The 21,293-nt window shown below is 52.8% G+C and overlaps 1 protein-coding gene across 2 annotated transcripts; it reads left to right on the top strand.

The window, feature by feature from the left end:
• The first annotated feature begins 1,134 nt into the window (after positions 1 to 1,134).
• On the top strand, positions 1,135 to 7,550 carry C2CD4D (C2 calcium dependent domain containing 4D). Of its 2 annotated transcripts, none has more exons than XM_044449177.1 (2): positions 1,135 to 1,602; positions 4,888 to 7,550. In XM_044449177.1, the coding sequence occupies exon 2, from the start codon at positions 4,992 to 4,994 to the stop codon at positions 6,084 to 6,086; it is 1,095 nt and encodes a 364-aa protein (XP_044305112.1). In that variant the 5' UTR covers positions 1,135 to 1,602; positions 4,888 to 4,991; the 3' UTR covers positions 6,087 to 7,550. The 2 variants fall into 2 exon arrangements, with proteins under 2 accessions (XP_044305112.1, XP_044305111.1); XM_044449176.1 differs by having other exon boundaries at positions 1,135 to 2,432.
• Positions 7,551 to 21,293: the final 13,743 nt, after the last annotated feature.

Here is a 21,293-nt window from a genome sequence, read left to right as displayed (position 1 = left end):
GCCAGGGTGGTCCTCTGTTTTATCCTCGTAGGAAACCTGCAGGGCGTGTTGGTCAGTGTTGGCCATCATCTAGTAACCTCCATGTCCATATGGGGACCCCCACTGCAGGCTCCCAAGGCTCAGTCCAGTATATTTAATTTATTTCTTTAAAAATGTTGTGTCCATCCAACTACTACTGTCTCAGGACGGACAGTGGAACACAAATGAAGTAAAGCATTCAATAATAAAAGCACAATGAAGCCTAATCAACTTTTAAAATGATGGGTGTTAGGTTTTAGCCTGGCACCGAGAAGAATACAGAGTCGGTGCCAAGCGAACCTCTCTGGGGAGCGAATTCCACAATTGGGGTGCCACCACCAAGATGCCCTTTTCCGGGTAGCCACCTTCCTAATCTGCTTCAAGGAGGGCTCTCGAAGGAGGACTTGCGACCCAGATCTTGGGGTGGGGGGGCAGGCACATAGGGAAGGAGGCGCTCCTTCCAACATCTCGGTCCTAGGCTGTTTAGGGCTTTGTAGGTCATCACCAGCGCTTAAATTGGACTCGGACTTCAATTGGCAGCCAGTGTAGATGATAAAGGATTGGCGTTGCGGGTGCCTTCCCTGCCACTCCCTGTTAATATCCTGGTTGCTCCTGTTCTGAACCAATTGAAGTGTCAGGACTGTCTTCAAGGACAGCCACACAAGAGGGCATTACAACGGTCTGTTATGTCATGCACCGGCTCTCTTGTTGAGCTGGCCTGAGGGCAACGTCACCTCAAAGCACACACAGAGTTCATGTGCGGATGGAGCTGCCTGGCCCTTCCACAGGGCTGCAGAACCGCTGTTGCTCCGGGGGCCTCTTGGGGCCACCCTGCAGGAATGGGCAAAGCCAGCAAACCGGCCCTATAAGCAGGGCCCCCTTCCTCGTCCTCATCGCTTCCTTTCCGTGTCAACAATATTTACATTCTGGTCTCCTGCTCTAGTTGTCGAAATGTCAGCTGAACGAAAGGGGCTGCCCCGAAGCACGTCAGGCCAGAGGGACGGGTCGTTCTGCAGCGGTGCTCCAGGACTGGGAAACCTGTAACGTGTTAGAGGAGAGGGAGAGGGACAGGAAGGGCTTTTACGCTTGGAAGTGTGTGGCCAGCGCTTGGCTTTGCTGGGAAGAATGGTTCCTTTGTACTGATTCTCCAAGCAAAACCAAAGCTAACAGGGCCAAGGCACCTTGCCAAAAGACACGATCAGCAAAGAACGTCTCAGTCCAAGAAGGAACTGGGCGAAGAGCGAACCGTCGGAAATCGCAGTGCTTCCCGGGCTGAGCAGAGCTGTCATGTTTTGGTCGTGTTTCGGCGATGCCGTCCTGCTCTCTCCGATCCGGTTTTGTCCTCTCCAAGGTATTTTATCCTGAACTGATTCTAGCACTCCCGAGCTCTTGTGGGTGGCTGTTTCCATGGTCCAGAGAGCGCCGTGGCAAGGAACAGAGCCGTGACGTGGGAAAGCTCTAGGTGTAAACAGCAGAAAGAGGGAGCCCCGCATGGAGCCAGCTGGTCTCCCGGAGCACCGAGGAAGCAAGGAGAGGGGTGCGAGCCAAGCAAGGGGGTGAAAGCAGGACGGGGAACCATGGCAGGTAACGGGGGCTGCTTGGCTCTGTCGTGGCAGCTGGGTTGGGAGCACAGCTTTCTGCTCAAATGGAAGGGGGAGCTTTCTGGCGATGGGACGGGTCACGTGCTTGTTGTCGGACATGGCAACGGTGTTCCTGAGCTTTCCTGTTGGAACTGCTCTGCAGGGCGGCTGTCCGTGCCGAGAAAACCCGGGATGAGTGATCTGAGCAGAGAGGCGTTGCTCTCGTGTTTGGAAAAGCGTGTCTGTCTGTAACATCAAGCATGTTTTTCCCCATGCTAACGCTATGCACGGTACTAAACGTTGACTTTCCTTTCTCTACACACATCCTGTTCTGGCATTTGAGATTTCAGGCGGCACTTTCTGCAGATTCGCAAGTATCTCTTCGTGACCAGGAGGGCCAAAAGCATGCTTCTCTGTTCTCAAATAGAAACAGATTTTCCTGAGAAAGCCTCACTCCTCCACACGGAGGGCTCGTGCATAGTGATGAATGGGTTTCCTTGTGTGAGGTTTGAGTTTGCTTAGGTGCGTTCAGTCCCTCAGGCCACGGAGCCTGATAAGCCTTCTCTCCCAAGCATGTGCGAAGCGCTGTACTGGGCGAGGGCAAAAATGCGCATGCTTAGCAGAAAGGGGGGCCAGTTTCAGGACCGTCTCGCACATCACCAAGCGATCTTGGTGCCGACCATCCCGTTGCAAAGGTTTGTGGAACTGTTCACAGCTGTTGGCAAGAGGAAGGACCAGTCTTGGGCAGGGAAGGAGCGCGAGCGGAAATGCGCCGCCTTTGTCAAAACACTGGGATGCTCCGAACGCGTTGCAATCCACATCCCCTTGGAAAGGGTACGAGGCAAATTCCCGGTGTTGGTCAAGGGCCAGATGGTTCCTTCCGTAGCGTGTGCAAGAATGAGCGCAAGCGATGGTGCCGGTAGGACCGCGGCCAAACTGGGAGCACAGAGGAGCAGGCGGTGGCCAACTTGGCTTTTGGGAGTCCATCCCAAACTTGCGGAGGGACGCAAGGGTGGTGGGGGAGCCTGGGTCTATTGAGGAGCTGGAAACAGGAAACTGATAGAGAGAATGGAAAGGAATATTCTAGCTGAGGGCAAGGCTGGCTGGTTAAAACTTGGAACTCCTAGACTGGTTTTATTGTTCGTCGTGGATTTTAATTATGTGATTGTTAGCTGCCCAGAGATGCCATTGGTGAGATAGGCAGCGTATAAATGTTTTAAATTAAATTAATCCTGTTGCTGCATAGGAAAATAGAGCCCTCATAAGTCATGTCTCAACTACAGTGAGGCTTATAGTACTTTGAAACTGATTGGGGCAGGGTGGGAGCTCAGCTTTTTCGTACGATCCCCACCCCATGGAAGAATTAAGTCTGTTTCGGACTTGACCTCTCAGCTCTGCCCCCTTTTCCTTTATCCACACCCTCATTTAATCTGCCTCGCACCTCTTCTGCCTCCATCAAAGGAGCATGCCTGCCTCTTGGCAAAGTACTCTGCGCATGATCAGAAACCTGCTTCCTAGGACCTCTGAGCGTGCTGATAGTCAGCATGGTGCAGAGTTTTGAGTGTTGGACCCGGGCGTCTGGATTCTAGTCCCCTTTTGGGCAGGAAACTGGCTGGATGCTGTGAGCCAGTCCCTGATTCTCCATCTCGTCTACCTCACAGGGTTGTTGTTAGGATAAAATGGAAAGGAGTTGACAGGTGACACAGGCAGCCTTGAGTTCCTGGCAGGAAAAAGGGAGGTAACAGTCTAGCACATAAACATGAAAGTGTTTATAAGTTCATCCTTGCTGACCCCTTTCATCTTCTGTGATTAGGCTGGGGAGAAAGAAGATCTTTTGGAGGTTAGAGGGTTTCTCCATATGTGGGTCAGGAGTCATTTGCCCCCCTATGTGGAACTATGCATCTCCCTTACACGGACAGTGTGTGTGTCCGAGAGAGAGGATTTTGGCTTCCGTGCGCCGCTACTTCTCCTGACATTTTAAAACTTTTCCTAGGGTCCAGGGGAGCAGAGCAACGTCAGAAGCGAAAAGCTACTGGCAAGCAGCCGGTGGGTCTAACGACTGGGTGGCTAACGAGGTGCAAACCTCACCTTTCAGCTTTTGCCAATGGCAACAGTCTCTCTCCAAAGAGGAAGTGGAGATCGCTGAACCATGTCGAGTTTCCCTCCATTTTTATGTTTTATTGTAGTTTAATTATTTTTGCTGCGATCGGCCTCCTGGTTTGTGGACGAGAAGCTGGTGGTGTGTGTGTGGGGGGGGAACTTTCATCGGGTGACACGAGTAGCAATCAGTGAGGGGTTGTGTGAGGAAGGGAAGAGGAAAGAGAGCTGAAGACAGTGGTGCCTAGTGGTTAGATCATGACGCAGTGGGAAATGCTTGCATCGGCTTGGGGCAGAAGTGAAGCTGCGGTGCAGAGGCTGAAATCAATTTCAGGAAAGAGTTAAGGGCCCCTTCCATCCAAAGTTGGTTGGGGTTGAAAGCAAGCTGGGCAGGGCAAAAATACTGGCTCCTGCCCGACACCAAGCCTCGCGAGAGATGCTTCAAGCGTTCAGAAGTGGGAGAACTGCAGAGAAACTAGGAAACTACAAAACAATTGGTCAGGTTTTAGTATCTAGCGCCAAGGTTGTTCAGGGAAGCCATTTTCTGAGGGGTGAATGCATCTGATTTTCCTAACTCCAGTTTCCTTGCTAAGGGACCATCCTGATCTGCCGGGAACCAAGCCAGTTTGTGGATATCCACTTTTAAAAGGTGATTTGCCTGAGGTTCGGTTTCGTGCTGGTAGCACAAATTGCCAAGTGTGAAAGTTGCACAAATGCAAAGAGTTTGCTTTGTGAAGAACACATCTGTGCATAAACTAGGTGGGAAGAAAGCGGGGAGAGGCTACAAAAGACTTTAAAATGGCACAAATGATGAGAGGTGGAAATAATAGCAGAGGGCAGCGATTTCAAAATGCATCCGTCCGATGCGTGCAGTTCGAGCGACCAAGTGTTGCAACTGCATTCGATGCGACTGACGACGAGATGGTTTTTTTTGAAGCGGGGACTAACGAAGGGCGGCAGAAGAGAATTCTCCACGGAAATAAGCTGCACCCAGGATACAAAATGGGCAAATGAATAGACTAACACGTTAAAAGCAGCGCAAACCTGCTTTCTGCAGATCTGAAAATACCGGCATTTGCTCTTGACCACTTGACGCTGGAGCAGGAAATTCCAACATGGGGCTAACCTTGCTCATGGCAGCTTGTTCCTCCCGCCAGCACCTAAATCTCTTTCTCCTTCTGCTTTTTGCCAGGTCAGCTTGAGAGACTTTAGCTGGATCAGTTTCCGCTCGCCCTTCAGGTCTCCATCTCCCGAGCTGCTCTCTGTCCTCCCACCTCCGTCCGCACCCGACCTGAGATGTTCTCCCGGAAGAAGGTTCCCAAGCCCTGGCCAGCCTGCCCTAATGTGCTGACCCCGGACAGGATCCCTGCTTTCTTCATCCCACCCAACCTGACTACCTCGCAGGGCCAGCGCACGTGGAGGAGCGAGGGCCTCGAGGGCCCCCAGGCCCCGGCACAGCTCTCCAAGGAGCCCCCGGCCCGAGGGGGCAGCTCGGAGCCAGAGAAAGGCCGGCCGGGCGGGAGGCTCCAAAGCGCTGCCTCCATGCCGCAGCTCTCCAGCCCGATGAACTTCGCCTTCCTGCCCGAGAGCCCGCACACGCGCCGGCGCGAGTCGCTCTTCCACGAGGGGCGCCCGCCGCACCAGTTCTGCAGCGCCCGCTGCTCCTCCTCGCCGCCCGCGCGGCCCCTGTCCCAGCCCGTGTTCCCCCTGGACAGCGACACGGCCTCCTCCACCGAGACCTCGCCCCACGGCTCCCCGCTGCTGACGCGCTCCCCCTACCTGCCTTGCCAGGCCTACGGGCACCACCGACGGAAGTTCCTCTGCCGCGCCACCCACTTCAGCGCCGGCCACCGGCCCAGCTCCTTATCCGCGGAGGAGACCAGCTCCACGGACACGAGCCCCAGCTTCCCGCGGCGGGAGCCGGAGCCGCAGCCGCCCTGGCCCTCCGCCACCGCCCGGGGCCCCGTGCCGCACTTCCCCCTGGAGCTGATCTGCTGCCGCGAGCGGCTCACCAAGGAGGTGACGCTGACGGTGAGCCATGGAGGGCGCCTGAGGCTCTCCAGCGAGTACCTGGAGGCGCAGGGCTGCCTCCGCGTCAGGCTGATCAGCGCCGAGGCCTTCTACCCGCCCCACTGCGACCCACGCCACATCCACTGCTGCGTCTCGCTGCAGCTGCGCCCGGGGACGGGGACGGGGCCGAGGCAGCGCAGCGCCGTGGTCAAGAGGAGCCGCGACCCCATCTTCAACGAGGACTTCTTCTTCGAGGGCGTCTCCCTGCAGGAGCTGTCCCGGCGCTGCCTGCGGCTCAAGGTGTTCAACAAGGGCTCTGGCATGCGGCGGGACGTGGTCCTGGGCAAGTGCGACGTCCCGCTCGATTCTCTCCTGCCCTGAGCGGGGTCCCCGCACACTCCCGCCTGCCAGCAGGACACTCCCCACGGTAACAGGGGATGGCCCTTTCTAAGAGAAAGGCAGAAAGAACCAGCCTTGCGGGAGCCTAAGTATACCTAAGGCTCAGCCACAAATGGCTGCTTGTTGGAGCAGTTGGGGTGGGGGGGGCATTTTGGGGGCTGTCCATGGTCCTGCCCTGTGCCTGCCGTCCTGGGACACCCGGCAGGCCCCAAATCTCATAAGGACCCAGCTTCTGGTAGAGCCGAACCATCGCCTTGGCACAGGCAGACCAGAGGGTTTCTCCTGCGAAATAGACCCAGCTGCTGCTCTTCCAGGGAAGGGTCTCCGGGGGCATCTGAGCCTGCGTTCTCTGCAGTACCATGACTGGCCAGCAGGAGGAACTGCCGGGCTGCACCTGGACACTGCAGGTACCGAAGGCTGGAAGAGGCCATGGCAGCTTGTCCTGCTCCAGCATGGCCAGATCCACCTTTGGTAGGAGCCAGGTGCTCTGGGAGCTTCCCCAGCTCTGCACAATTAACATTCGCACCCAGGGCAGCGCCTGTCGCTCCTGCTAGCACGATTTTGTAAAACGACAATCAACAAGGGCAGCCTTCCCCTACACCCACCAAAAAGAAAGCCACGACACAGCAGACACACAATACGGAGTGACGGGAGAACCAAAGGTGGAAAGAGCGAGGAAGTTCGTTTTGGCTTGGCACAAGGAGCGATGTCCAGACGGCACAAGCCGTTTGCAAACAGGCACGGAAGCTGGGGGGCCCTCCGGCCGCAGACAACAGTGGCTGCTGAAGTTCCCTCAGCAGCTGCCAACACGGCCAGGGGTCCAGGAAAGCCTGGACGATGGCAGGTTGTCCACCCTTGCTGGCGCCGTGTCACACAGCCTGAAAGTGAGTGGAGGGTTATCCTAGACAATCGCCCAGAGTGTGGTTGTGGGGTCAGTCCAGCAAGTCATTAAGGCCAGCGTTCTGTTGAAACACGGGGAGCCCAAAAGCAGGACACAGATGCAACAGCACCCTCTCGCCCATGTTCCCCAGCAACTGTGCCCTGCCTCTGAGACTGGTGTTGGCACATGGCCCTCTGGATCAGTAGCCATGGATCGCTTTCTCCTCCATGGATGCAGCCTTGCCTTTTCGAAGTCACCTGAATCGGTGGACATCAGGACGTCCTGGGGAAGCGAGTTCCAGCCGTGTGGTATGGAAAGGGCCTTCCTGCGATCTGTCTGGAATCTCCCGCCGATGCCCTGCCTGGGATTTGCCCCTGGATCTCTCTGCCGGGCATCTTTCCATGCACCTCCGGCAGCCCCCTTCAACCTCTGGAATTCCTTTGTGGAGGGTTTTTGTGCCACTGTCTCGAGCGCCTCATTCCCGTTACGGCTGTTATGTACCTGGGCTGGTTCACAGCCAAACATGGAAAATGTCGTCAATATTAAATTATGCTGGTGAATCGGTATCCGTTTTGTGCTTGTATGATTTTTTCTTACGGCTGCAGTTTTTGCGGATGGGGTTGTACTCCTTGGCCCAATTCTTCTTTGTCCCCTGGGGAGAGAACTGCAGAGGATCTGGCACCCTCGCCCCTAGCAGGAGAAACTTCATTCAGCCTTCTGCTGTTTCTCTGATTTCAGCAGGAGTTTTTCAGGAGCTCCTCTCCTTCATGAGGGCTAGAAACTTGATTTGCAGACACCAAGAATCCAAATTCTGTGCCGAGCACTACATTCTGTGGCATCTCTGTGCTGCCAGAGATCTCATGGGCAGAAAGCACCTTTTGTGCATGCTAGCATTTCCACTGTAACCTGCTTCCATGCGCTTCTGAATTTATCTTTTTTCCTGCCTCCCTTATCTCCCATCCTGTCCCCCTAAAGCGCTTTGTGTGCACAATGGAAATGTACCGACATCCCAAGCCTGCCTGACACAGAATCAATATTTGCTCAACCATCTGTCCAAGCGTATTTTCAGTGGCAGGAGGTTGGCTGTTTCCCTTTCTATTAGGAACGGAAGTCAGGCCTTGTCTAAAGAAACAGAGATCTCAGGAGTTCCGTGTTTGCTGGGTCCGAGCTGCAGGTGTATTTGTTTTGCAGAAATTTGGAGAGGGGGTTGTTTTCGGTGCATTTCACAGGTCTGTGATCGTGTGGACACTGGGAACTTTTTCCTCTACCTCTGCCTTCTTGCAAAATCCCTCAGTGATGAGTTTCCTACAGCAGAGAGATGCTGGTCCCGTCTCTTTGGCAAGAATCGCTTGATTGGTGTTTGTGTGGTTGTTTTCAAAATGAGTGGGATTCTGGCGGGGTGTGGGGAGGTGGAGTGAGGCCTTTTGTTCGGAGCAAAGGGGCTTAAACAAAGTCTGGAGGAGACAGGGCTCCTAGGGTGAAAGGGCATGGGGGCAGTGGCCACAACTGAGGGGCAGGTACTCCAGATCCAAAAGGATCTGGACAGACTATGGAACTGGGCAGGAGACAACAGGATGGCGTTCAGTGTGGATAAGTGCAAGGTCTTGCACTTGGGGCATAGGAATGGGTGTCATAAGTACAGGTTAGGGGGCAAGTGGCTGGAGAGCAGCACTTGTGAAAGGGACCTCGGGGTGCTGGTTGACTGCAGGCTGAACATGAGCCAGCCGTGTGATGCGGTGGCCAAGAGGGCGAACGCCACCCTTGGTTGCATAGCCAGAAGTATGGCTTCTAGATCGAGAGAGGTGTTGCTACTGCTCTGTGCGACTCTGGTGCGCCCACAACTGGAGTATTGTGTTCAGTTTTGGGCCCCTCATTACAGGAAGGATATGGCCAGGTTGGAGTCAGTGCAGCGTAGGGCCACAAGGTTGGTGGCCAGTTTGCAGGGGATGCCGTATGAGGCGAGACTGAGGGAACTGGGTCTCTGCAGCCTGGAGAAGAGGAGACTCAGAGGGGATCTGTTGGCGACATACAGGTATGTGAGGGGGTGTCACATGGAGGTGGGCAGAGACCTGTTCTCCCCTGCAGAGGAAGGCAGGACGCACCCCAACGGAGCAAAGCTCAGGGAACCAAGATTTAGGGTGGATGCCAGGAAGTACTTGGTGGTGGTGATTGAAGCCCCATCGTTGAGGGTATTTAAGGATAGGCCGGACAGGCACATGGTAGGCATGTTGTGAGTGAAGCCAACTGGAGCCTGGGGTCAGACTAGATGACCCAGGAGGCCCCTTCTCTTGCTTTGTTTCTATGTTTACATGCAGACACTGCAGTCCTAGTAGCTGGGAGAGAAGCAAATTTCCCCAGCGACAAGGAATCGTTCTGCACTATCCCTGTCACACTCAACCATATTTTGGGGTGACTTGGTCTTGAATGGGCCATTTTGTCCCCACTAGCTTTTCCCTGAGAACTCTGAGCACTGTTCTTTTGTGATGAGGATTTCTGACAGACCAAACCACAATCCCCAGAATTATTTGAGGGGACCAGTGGCAGTTAATTGCTATAAAGCTGATGCAGATTTGTTGTATATTATTTAAACTGTCTTGTGTTCCTTGGAAGGAAAAAAAGGTGGGATATAAATATAATAATAATAATAATTCTCACAACGACCCTGTAAGGGAGGCCCGGCTGAGAGAAAATGCCAAAATCACCCCATGAGCTGCATGGCTTAGGTAGCAACTGGAACCTCCATCTTCCAGGTCCGCACTCCAACCGCCAACCTCCAATCAACTCTTCGCGATGATGATTTCTCGGAGACCAAGAAACGGGGAGGACATAAGCCAGCACCACGCAGACACCCTTGGCAAGAATTTCTAGGTCCTACTGGGTGATCCAAGTCCATAGTTTGTGGTTTTGCATCGTTAATTCTGAGTGGGGTACGGGAACAGAACTTCAGCGAGGCCCATTCTGTCACGGCTAATGTGCTTGAGCTGGATATGGCCAGAACAGAAAGAGAGCAGGCCACCTCTCCTCTCTCGCACGCACACACGTCTCTCCCTATTTATTGGGTTTATATCCCACCTTTTATCTTTGTCAAGAACTCAAAGCAGTTCTCACCCTTTTCTTCTTCCACCCCTTCCTTCTCCCTGCCTGGGGACAGACCAGTTTTCTCTGGGGTCCTCCTGGGTCACGTGCCAAAGGCTTCTGAAATTAAGAAGTGGGTGGCTGCCCCCCTCCCCTGAGGGAGACAGAAGGGGTCCCCACTGCATTCCTTGATCGCAACATTGCGCTGGGAATGGCTCGATTTATTATTTATGTACTTATTTAAGATTTTTGTATACCGTCCGACTACAACTGTCTCGGGACAGTGTCTCAATAAAAACACGATAAAAATTAAACATAGCATCCAATAATGAAATCATACATTAATCAGATTTTAAAATGAAGGGTAAATAAACAGGTTTTGCTCCTGTTTGCATTATTGTTCCTCTAGTAGTAGTGTTAGATACACCTTGGTGTTGGGCTGATTCATTTGGTTTGGGCTTTTTAAATATACTCATTTTTAAGACAAAGCTCATTTAGCCTATGAAAGAAAATGCTGGCTTTGAAGGGGGGTCCTTGGGACCCCATCATGGAAGAAAGAGTTGCATTTCCTCTCCAGGCCTACGAGTCTTGGAGCAGAATCTGCTACTTGGAGAAAAAAAATTATCGCAGGTCGAAGGCATCACATATGGTTAGTGGCACCACTGGAGCAGGACTATGGGGCAGCAGACAAGGGGCCAGTCGGTGCAGAAACCAACAGGGTGGGCTTGAATACTTTTTGAAGGAAGAGGGGCAATGAACATTGCCATCTACAGGGCTCCCACCCCAGTTTAGATAAATAACATCCAGCATTTAAAATCCCCCTGCAAGTATCCCTTGATTAATACTATTAATTCATCACACAATACTGCCACATATAACAAAACCATGTTAATCAAATCTAATAATCAATGATTAAAATTACAATTCATCCATAATCAATTACTGTATTAACAACTCACCATGTGGGACTATTTTAAGAAAGACCAAATAGGATTGCAAGGTAAATGTTTTATTAAATGTACTTATATTCATTATTACAATTTTTGTTGAAAAAGTTATCAAGAGTCATCTGATGAGTAGTTCGTTGCAAATTTAAAAAGGCGAGTTAATTAAAACTCTGCCACGTATATCAAGAGATTTATTTATTTCAAGATTTTATAGACTATCCCATTACAAGCGTCTTGGGACGGCTTACAACAAGCCCAGGCAAAAATGGCACAGCATCCCGCAATTCACAATAAAGTCCCAATTAAATAATTAAACATTAAAATAACGGGAGAATAAAAAGATTGTCGCAATTAATTTTACCATGTTAATCAAAACCAAGTGAAGCAGGGCATACCTGTCGTCCTTGGCTCCCAGTTCGTCAAATGCAGAGATGATGCTGGGGGGCGTCATACCAGCTTGGACCACGAGATGGCAGCCTTGGACCAGGAGTACGGCTTTTGAAATCCCCCGCTTGCTGAATTCTCTGGCAGAGACAGATGTTCTCTGTTCCTGGCAGAATTGTCTGCCTGCTTTCCAGCCTGTACCCAAGGAGTGCCAGCTTCTCACTTGGCAAAGGGTGGGCAGAACAGCCATTCACCCAAATTAATGGAACAGAACTGGTTGGACTTCTAAGGATGTATTCTAGCCGCTGCCATAGATTCTTAAAGGCCGGACACATGACATTATGTTTATTGTGAAGTGCAGAGAGACAGACAGACGTCAACAGGCTCCTATTACACAGCGATTTCAGCATTTGTGCTGAAAAGCACACACTGTGCGGCATGTGGAAGAAGGGCTTTGAGAGTTGGAGGATGATGGGTTGCCGACTAATTGCACGTAGCCAATGGTAAGCGAACGCCACCCTTGGTTGCATAGCCAGAAGTGTGGCTTCTAGATCAAGAGAGGTATTACTGCCACTCTACACGACTCTGGTGCGCCCACAACTGGAGTATTGTGTTCAGTTTTGGGCCCCTCATTACAGGAAGGATATAGCCAGGTCGGAGTCAGTGCAGCGCAGGGCCACAAGGTTGGTGGCCGGTTTGCAGGGGATGCCGTATGAGGCGAGACTGAGGGAGCTGGGCCTCTGCAGGCTGGAGAAGGGGAGACTCAGGGGGGATCTGTTGGCGACATACAGGTATGTGAGGGGGTGTCACACGGAGCTGGGCAGAGACCCATTCTCCCCTGCAGAGGAGGGCAGGACGCGCTCCAATGGAGCAAAGCTCAGGGAACCAGGGTTCAATTTGGATGCCAGGAAGCGCTTCCTGACAGTCAGGACCCCGAGGGTGTGGAATGGGCTTCCACGAGAGGTCGTTGAGGCCCCATCGGTGAGGGTATTCAAGGATAGGCTGGACGTCCACATGGTGGGCATGTCATGAGCGGAGCCGGCTGGAACCGGGGGTCAGACTAGATAGCCCGGGATGCCCCTTCTGACTCACTCTGTTTCTATGTTTTCTGTGTTTCTATGTAAGGTTGTCAACTGTTTAATCACCCTCAGCTCCTGTGCCTTTGGGGGAAGGTCTTCATGGATAGCTATAAGTAACCAAAAAGTTACTGCTTTCCATTTGCTCTGGACTTTGAGAGACGCAACGGTCAGTTTCATTTTTTAATATGAAATTATTTTTTTCCCAAATAAAGCAGGCTTGGAGAATTTTAATTAAATTCACATTCCCACTTGGATTCATCCCAGTTTTGAGATTGTTTTGTAAAAGTTTGCATGGATATTCATACAGATCTCTCTTTAATTCGAGCGTTTGGTATAGCACAGATTTGTTTCTGCTTAGAGCCTGGATTTTCGAGCAACCCGATCTGGTCTGGACATGGAAGCGATGTCTTTGGGAATCCTCCATTATTCCCATCCCTCCTTTTCCAAATGTTGGAGCGGGCTTGTGGGTGATAAATCCAGGGCTGGAATCCAAACCAGGCATGGTGGGCCACTGGTCAAGGGAGCGACAACAGTAGTTTCCGGAGCCTCTCCTCCTCCGTGCAGGCCCTGAACCAGACGGAGAACATCCAGGGGCCAAGAAAGCTCTTGGCCAGCTTCTTTCCATGGTCCCACCAAAGCTCCAATGAATGCTTGGCACTATCTGTCCAGCAGGCAGACAGCAGCAGCTGCGAAAGCAGAGATAAGCCACTGGGAGGTGCGAATACCTCCCTCTCCGGAGCATCCGACTTGCCCCAGGCCCTTCTAGAAAGAAACAGTGCACTGGATCAGGTTTTTCTTGGAATAAGCTCCTTGGGATGGGCCTTTGCTTCTCCAGGAGATGGAGATAAACCAGCCTGCCTGGGGAGGATTGGCATGCGCAAGAGGCATCGCTGCTTCGCATGGAAGCGTGTTCCTGCCGTGGCAACCCCCGTGCAAGCACCTTTTCCTGGCTTGGTTTCACCGAACCGCTTCACTTATCCCATGGGAACGCTGGGGAATATCCTTGGCTGAACCTGGGCAGGGAGCTTTTAGCGATCGATCGCTATATATCCCGTGACCAATCAGCCATGATTTCACGGGATCGCTGTCCCGGAAGCAAGGAATGGCCGCTCCCACCTCCCCCTGACCACATGGGGATGCATTTGCCTCTTTTATAGGCAGCTTCTGCTCCGTGGTGAAATGTTCTCTATTTGAGGGGTTCTCTTCTCCATGTCTCCGGTATAAAAGCAAGAAGTTGTCCAAAGAAAGGGCCAGGCCTTGGACAGGCTGAGAGTCCAAATCTGCCCCACTATTTAAATTATCCCAATTCTTTCTACATTTACATCTGTGCAGGCCTATTGCCATCTGCTAATTGTAGGTAAATAATGGTGCTTTTGTCCTTGGAGGGGCTGAAAACATTCCGTGTTTGCTTTCTCCTTGCATGGCATCAGGGAGGGTGTTCCCGAGGGTGGGCACCACCAACAGGGCAGCCTCTCCCAGCAGAAATGAGGAAGAGGGTCCTTTCAGTGGTACCCCGCACCGATGCAGAAATTTTCCCATTAAGAGCAGTTTTGTTATCCTTCCACTCCAGGTTCAGTCAGTCTTCTGTGGCTTTTGAAGGCTTTCTAAAGGTATCTGATGGAGCTATCTGTGTCTGGTGGTTTAAACAGATCTATTCTGCATTAAATACTGTTTTAGCTGTTAAATTGTCTTAAAATGCTTCAACGGTTTTTAAAAGTACTGTGTATTCTGGAACACTGTATTATGGAAAATGCCAATGGTTCTTTTTATTGCAACATGATTCTGTTTAGGAATTGTTGGAAACTTACCCAGAAAGCTTCAGCTGTTGGGTGGTATAAAAGTTAAACCAATAAATACAAAGAATAAATACATATTCTGTGACTACATTCTGGTGGTGGCAGCACAACCAACAAGAACTCTGCTGAAGTTTATCTTCTGCTGCTTTCTGCTGGAAAAATTTCCAAAGCAGCTTCTGTATGACCAATAAAATACAAGACAGGCTGTTCCTAGATCACTTTTAGAAGGATGTGATGCAAAAGGGAAAGAGGAGGAGGGAGGCCGGGTGTCCGGCTTTGCAGAGGAATGTTTCAGGAACCCGGCTCTGTGGGAAGGTCTCCTCCATCTGACAGTCAGGCCAAGTCTGGTTTGAAGTCAGCCCTGAGGAGGGAAAACAGAACAGATGCCTTCAGGTGGACAGTGGGTGCCTTTGCCTCTCCTAAGGTAAGATGCCGTTTCTCTCTCTCTCTCTCTCTCTCTCTCTCTCTCTCTCTCTCTCTCTCTCTCTCTCTCTGGTGATGCATTTTGGGGGAATCCATTTCTGGTCCTCCAAATGTTTGGACCCACAGCTCCCATCTACCCCACCCAGCATAGCCAAGGATCATGTGTGTTGTAGGCCAAAATCTCTCCTTATAATTCACCTTTGTGGATTTGGATGATAAATAAAGTCAGTGTGGGCAGCCCGAGGCTCCGCCTTGCTTTTCCTCCTCTTTGCCTTCATCCTGCCCCCCGCCCAACTCCTCTCCCCACGCTTGTGTTCGGCAGTCACGTTCTCCGGGCTCGAGGCCTGGGCCACCCCTTGCCCTTCAGGGCCGGTCCCTCACAACTTTTCCAGGACCCAGATTTCTTTAAAAAAACCCACGCACCCAGCCCAGAAGCAGCTGTGTGATCAAAAGTATGTGAGCCGGAGTCCCAGTTACATAACCTCCAAGCAGTCGCACCCATGGACCTGGGCTAGAAGAAATGGCAGGTGGCGCAGGAGGGCACCTGGCCACTAGGGGGCGGTGTGGCCCCGGGATTGGCCGTGATGCCAAGTACGGAGGGCAGGCGGTATGGGGCAGAGATGCCAGGCCTTTCTGTGCTGCTCTTTGAAGCTAGAAAAGAAGGTGCCCAGATCACCTGGCTCACTCTACCCCTCTACCTGTCTCCTTGACCAACTTTTTCCCAAGTTGCTCCAGCTTTCCTTTCCAATAGAAGCGGCTTGTCTGAAATCCCCCACGCTGCTGATGCAGCTGAGATCACAATTCGAATGCAGAAGGGGCGGCTTCTTAGCTCGTAACATGAGTTGCCAATTTTTTCCTTAGCCTTGTTCCTCCGCCGGTAAGAACAGCTTGAAGCCCAGAGCTTTATCGTGCCGATCTCAACGCAATGAAATATTTCGTGTGCTGATACGAACACTTCCCACTGGTGTTAAAGTTGGAGCAACAGACCGGGCTGTGCTGGTGAGTGCCCCTCAAAGTTACGCCCAGCGTAATGGGCTTTATTTTCCCCTTTTCAGCCTCCTCCTCCTCCTCTTCCTCCTCTCATAGGCACATGGCAAGAAGCCTGCCCCTCACTGGCTTCTGCAGAAGAGCCACCCAGGCCGGGCCTTGAGGTCAGCTGGTAACCTTGCCCATCCACAATCTAATGGAATCTCGCACAATCGCACAATCTGTGCGAAGTGCCACACAGACATTCTTTGCTTGCGAATCTTACAATAGCTACAACAACCCTGCGGGTTTTCCGATAGGTGTCTCATCCCGGCCTTATGGATGCTGCTCAGGGGACCTGAAACTGAGAGAGAAGAAAAATGTGATCTGGGGACTTCTGGATTCTTGTCTCCTCTCCCACAGCTCACAGCAGGGGAGGCGTCACCAAGGCAGTTGCTTCGTTACCTCACCGTTTGTGGAAATCAGAGCAGCCTCGCTAGGTGGGGAAAGGAGGAGGCACTTTGCCTAGGCAGGTATTTGGTCAACAACCTGGTACCTCCAGCAAGCAGAGCGGTGGTGCCAAGGAAGGGGCGGTGGCGGGAGATGCAAACGCAGCCCAGGCTCCCCACCTCAGCTGCACAATAACCTTCCCCATGTGCCAGGCCAGCCTTGGGCAAAATTAATCCCAAGTAAACAGCAATTACCCCCAAGGAAGGGATGGGTGTGCCCCATTCCTTACAGGGTTTGGGCGTTGCATGGGGACATCACATCTCCCAGCAGGGAAAGATTGCCTTCTGGGGTGTCTGCCTCAGTTTCCCCATCGGCCTTTTGGCTCTGGGTTCCAATCCCTCCGAGAGTCCAGGAAGCCACCCATCATGTGGTTCAAAGGGTGCAGTGTCATACCAGATGTTTTGGGCCTATGTACCATTCTCAGCCCTTCAATCATGTTTTTCCAAGAATAGTAGTTCACGGGTAGACTTCCTCTGCCTAGAGAGGCTTTGCTTAGACATGACCTTTTTCAGAGGTTTGGATGACACCAGAACTGTAGGTTAACTATGGGGTTATTGATCATAGTTCACAAGCCCCAGAGTTCACAACCCCAACAATAAATGATGGGTCCATGCTGGCTCATTGCTAGCAACCCATAGTTAAACCATAATTCAGAGTCTGCACATCACAGCAGCCCATGATTCAAGGATAACCCATGGCCAACTCAGAGTTGAAGGGAGCCACTGGAGTCCATCAGAGGTGGCAGTACAGCTAGTGCCCCAAATCCTTCCTTTGGGGTCTCAAATCTCTGGGAAGCCCTCTGGCCACCATCCCTCCTTCCAGGGACTCTTGCTAAAATCCAAGGGTGCCCACAGATCTGATCCCTTTGGATTCGTTGGTTTTTGCCTCGGGGTGCTTCTCCTGACCCCCTTTGAATCCTTTCACCAGAGGTTTTCTAAAGTCAAAGGCTCCCTCTCCTGTTCATATGGTCCTGTTTGCAAATGGTATGTCCTTGACACGCAAGCTCCTTTGGACACACATACACAGAGAGCTTGGAGCAAATGCGCGCTTGCTGATTTGTGCTTTTTAAAGAAAAGTTGTCTTGCAGGTCTGAGCCTCAGATCCTTTCTTGTTTGAACACCCTTTCAGCTAGGGTGATGGTATTTCCGAGCAAGGAGATGCTGAGAGAGCAGAAAACTCCACCAGTTGAACGGCTGTCTGTGCTGCAGCCCTTTTGTGTGTCTGACGGTGAAAAGGGAAGGGTGAGTTCCGATTTATTAATTTATTCACTCATACACTCAGGTGATGAGTCACCTACAGCCAAATCTCTCTGGGAATAAACACCAAATGTATCACAATAAAAACCATTCAAATACAAAGCAAGTTAATGAAAAGGAGTTTACAAAAATCAGGACCTCAGTTGCATTTATGCACTCCAAACACAATTTAAAGCAGCAAAGACTACAAAAATCAGGCTTTTGATTATGGGGGGGGGGGGGCAGAATATTTCTCAAAATCAAATAAAGCGTTTTATATTATTTTAATCCCATTTATTGCTGCCTTCCCCAACCTGGTGCCCACAGGATGAATTGGACTGCAGACCCCTCCCCTGTCTCAGCATTCCTGCCCACTAGTCACACTGCCTGGAGATGATGGGATCTGAAGTCCAGCACATCTAGAGGATGAAGCAAAGGCCTAGCGGTTAGAGCTGTGGCTTTGCATCCAGCATGGATGCTCGGCCAGCTGCCCCCTCCACCCGGACCCTCCTTCCAGGCGGAAAAGCAACCGATGCAGCCCCCGCCCCACTCAAAGGGAAGCGGCAGGCAAGCAGGACGCGTCTTTCCGAGGTGTGCATGATGGGAGTGGTAGTGCAAGGGGCCCAGTGGTCGGGTGATAGCAGGCGTGCGCGGGCGGGGCGGGGCGGGGCGGGGGGCACGGGAGCGCACGTGCTTCTCCTCCGGCGAGCCCCCATGCCCACCCGCACGTGACGGCCGCGAAGGGGCGGGGCGGGCGGGGCCCGGGGGCGGGGCCGGGGATGATGGGCAGGGCGAGTCACGCGGCCTCCGCGTGGCCGCCTGCGCGGCTGTGTTTACCGCCCGGGCCAGGCGAAGCGGCTGCAGCTGCCGCTGGCCCCGATCCAGCGCCTGGGCAGCGCGGGAGGCCGTTGTGTAATGGGGCCGGCGACGCGCAGCCCCGGCTAATCGAGCGCCGCGCCGCCGAGCGGGGCGCCCCGCGCCGCGCCAGGCCCGCAGCTGCACCGGCCGCGTTTCCGCCTGCTGCAGCGGCTGCCCCCCGGGCCGGACGGGGGGCTGGGAGAGGTGGCGCCCGTGGGGGAGCTACGCACAGCGGGCTAGGCGAGGCGGGGGCGGGCGCACGCTCGCCCTCGGCTTCACCGGTCGCACTTCTGCCTGTCGAGGCAGCCGCAGCGGGGAGTGACGCTTGTCAGACGCGCGGTGGGCGCAGAGAAAATAAGCGCCGAGGAGGAAGCGCTGCGAGTCGTTTGCAGCGACGCCTGGGGGGCGGGCTGGATGCTGATGCGGGGTGGGAGAACAACACCCATCATGCTTCTCCCTGGCAAGGCAACCAGGGAATGAAAGACGGGAGGCAAGGAGCGTGGCATCGGTTGGGAAATCTAATTTTTCCTGCCAGGCACTTTTTAAAAGCACCTCGTCATCACTCGAAGGCCCAGTCCATAAAATGGCAGGAACTTTAATGCAAATCAGAAAAATTAGGAGTGTGATGTCGAGAGACTGCCATCAGTTGAATTTCTGACTTTTATGAAACGTTAAATGAATCAAAAACGATACAGTGGCAAGTTTTTGGTAAGTACTGGGAAAGAGGACTTCTAAGGCTTCCACATTTTTTAAAAACAAAATGTTTCTAATGCAAAATCTTGCCTACATACAAAAAGTATCTATTGTAAAAAAGCAAACATAGACTTGCTTTCTTATAACAAGATGTAACCAAGATACACACCACTGTTTACTTCTTTTCCCTCTGTCATTGGGAGTTTGTTGAATTGGGAGCTCCACTGCTTCCTTTCGTGCAGTGTTCCTAACTGTGTTTTAATATGTATTGTTTTAATTGTGTTTTATTTATCTGCACCTGTAAGGCCATCCACACCATTTTCTTGGTAAAAAATCAGGGTACAAATAGCATCAGCAATTAAATTTCCTAGACTTCTGAGAGAAGGCCGAAAGTGACTTTAAACAAAACTGAAGTGTACAGAATGAGGAAACAATTATCTGCTAAAATGCACCCCCCCGCGCGCGCGCGCGCGCGCACACACACACACACACACACACACACACAAGATTGGACCCTGTAGCCCCTCCCTGGTAGGCCTGTTTGCTCAGGTATTGTCACAATCCATCCATATTCCTCACATAGGCCAACCAACTGCCCTTTCTGAGAAATCCAAAGCAGGAGGGGAGGGCAAGAGTTTTCTCCCCATGCTCCCCAGCAACAGGTGTGTCCAGGCCTACTGTCCCGGCTACTGGGAAAATGGGCTTCCACAGGAGGGGGTTGAGGCCCCACCGGGGAGGGTGTTCAAGGACAGGCTGGACGTGCACAGGGTGGGCATGTCGTGAGCGGAGCCGGCTGGTGCCGGAGGTCAGACTAGATGGCCCAGGAGGCCCCTTCTGACTCGCTCTGTTTCTGTTTCTAAAACATAATGCTGTCCAGGCTTGGAACCCCAGAGAGCTTTCTGCTCCATCCCTTGTCCAAGCCATCTAAGTCAGCCACCCCCACATCCTGTGGACATGATTTCCCCATTGAGCGATGGGCCATGCCAAGAAGGCCTCGCTTTGGTCGTCCTGAATTTCCCACCCGTGAGCTTCCTGGGATAGCCCCTTTGGGTTCCAGTTTAACAGGAGAGGAAGAAGAACATCTCCTCTGCACTTCTTCACACCAAGTTTTCTTCTGGACACCATTAAAGGTGGAATTCCAACAGGTGGTGTGTCCAAGAGGAAATCTCACTGGATGGCTGCTTGCTGGAAGAAATGAGAACCAGAGGAGGGAGAGGAGAAACGTAGGCTGGCATCCCTGCACAACTTGAGCAAGGTAAGAGCTGCAGGACAAGCAGAAATACCACTAGTGATGTTTTTTTTTTTAAAGCTTCACCTATTTTATTGCTGCCTGCTGTTCTGTGCTTGTTTATGTAAGCTATAAGGGAGTGGCAGTCTGACACAGGTGCTGCAAAGGGGCAGGGCAAGGCAAATACTTGCGTGGCAGGTAGAAATTCAGCTGGTGTTTTCCAGGCAGGGTGCTGTCCTGTACTTATGGGTGAGAACTTCACCTGATTAATTGCAATCCACTGTGGGGCCTCTCTCCAGCAGATGCAGAAATGAGGAAGGAGCAGCGGCTGGGAAAGTGTGTTGCAGGCAGAAATGTAACAGGTGAGGGTTCTGGAGGTGGTTCGACGTAGGAATGATTGTTCAGGGAAAACTAACCTGGCCGTGCTCGCTCTTGAAGGACAGAAACTCCGGAGGTTGGGGCAGAACCAGCGTTTGCGTGGCAGGCAGAAATCCAAAAGATGATGCACATTTTCCAGCATGGCCGGGGAAGCTTAGCCTGTTTAATTACATCCTGTTGCGCACTTGTTAAAACGCACAGAAGCCTTTAAAAAAAATACATTAAAAGGGCATATTTGGAGCGCCACGAACAGGCGAGAATGCGGAGATAATCACCACCCAAAGCAGGGGACGCGATGACGGGAAGGGAGCAGCTGCTTCAGCTCCCGGTGCTGGTGGGGGGGAGGGGGGTCATTAGGAGCTAAAAAAGCCTCATGGCTGGGCGTGGACAGCGCGAGGCAGCAGGCAGAAAACCAACCGGTGGCGAGTGTTCTCCAGCCAGGACGGCGCGGCCCTGACCGGGCAGGAGACGCTTCCCCGGCCGGACTCCTGCCTGTCCGCGGCGGGGCGCGAGGGAGGAGGGACCGGGCCGGGCCGGTGCGCCCCTGCCGGCCGCGCGGGGCCTCGACGAGCGCCGCCGGCTCGGAGCGCCATTGCTCTCCCCTGTGCCGCCGCCGCCGCGCCGCCGCCGCCCGCAGGTCCCCGGAGCGCAGCCCGCGGGAGAGGCGCAGGCGGCGCGCCCGGCGGCCCATGGAGCCCCTCGCCAGCCCCGGCGCGGCCAAGCGCGGCACGGACGGC

Source organism: Varanus komodoensis, unplaced genomic scaffold (genome assembly GCF_004798865.1).
Source record: "Varanus komodoensis strain SLA01 unplaced genomic scaffold, ASM479886v1 scaffold57, whole genome shotgun sequence".
Lineage (NCBI taxonomy): Eukaryota > Metazoa > Chordata > Lepidosauria > Squamata > Varanidae > Varanus > Varanus komodoensis.
The sequence above is the reverse complement of the archived record's forward strand: the minus strand, read 5'-3'. Positions and strand labels throughout refer to the sequence as shown.

What these genes read in the sequence shown, in the direction of transcription:
- C2CD4D (XM_044449177.1), top strand. Translation starts at nt 4,992, where the DNA reads ATGTTCTCCCGGAAGAAGGTTCCCAAGCCCTGGCCAGCCTGCCCTAAT.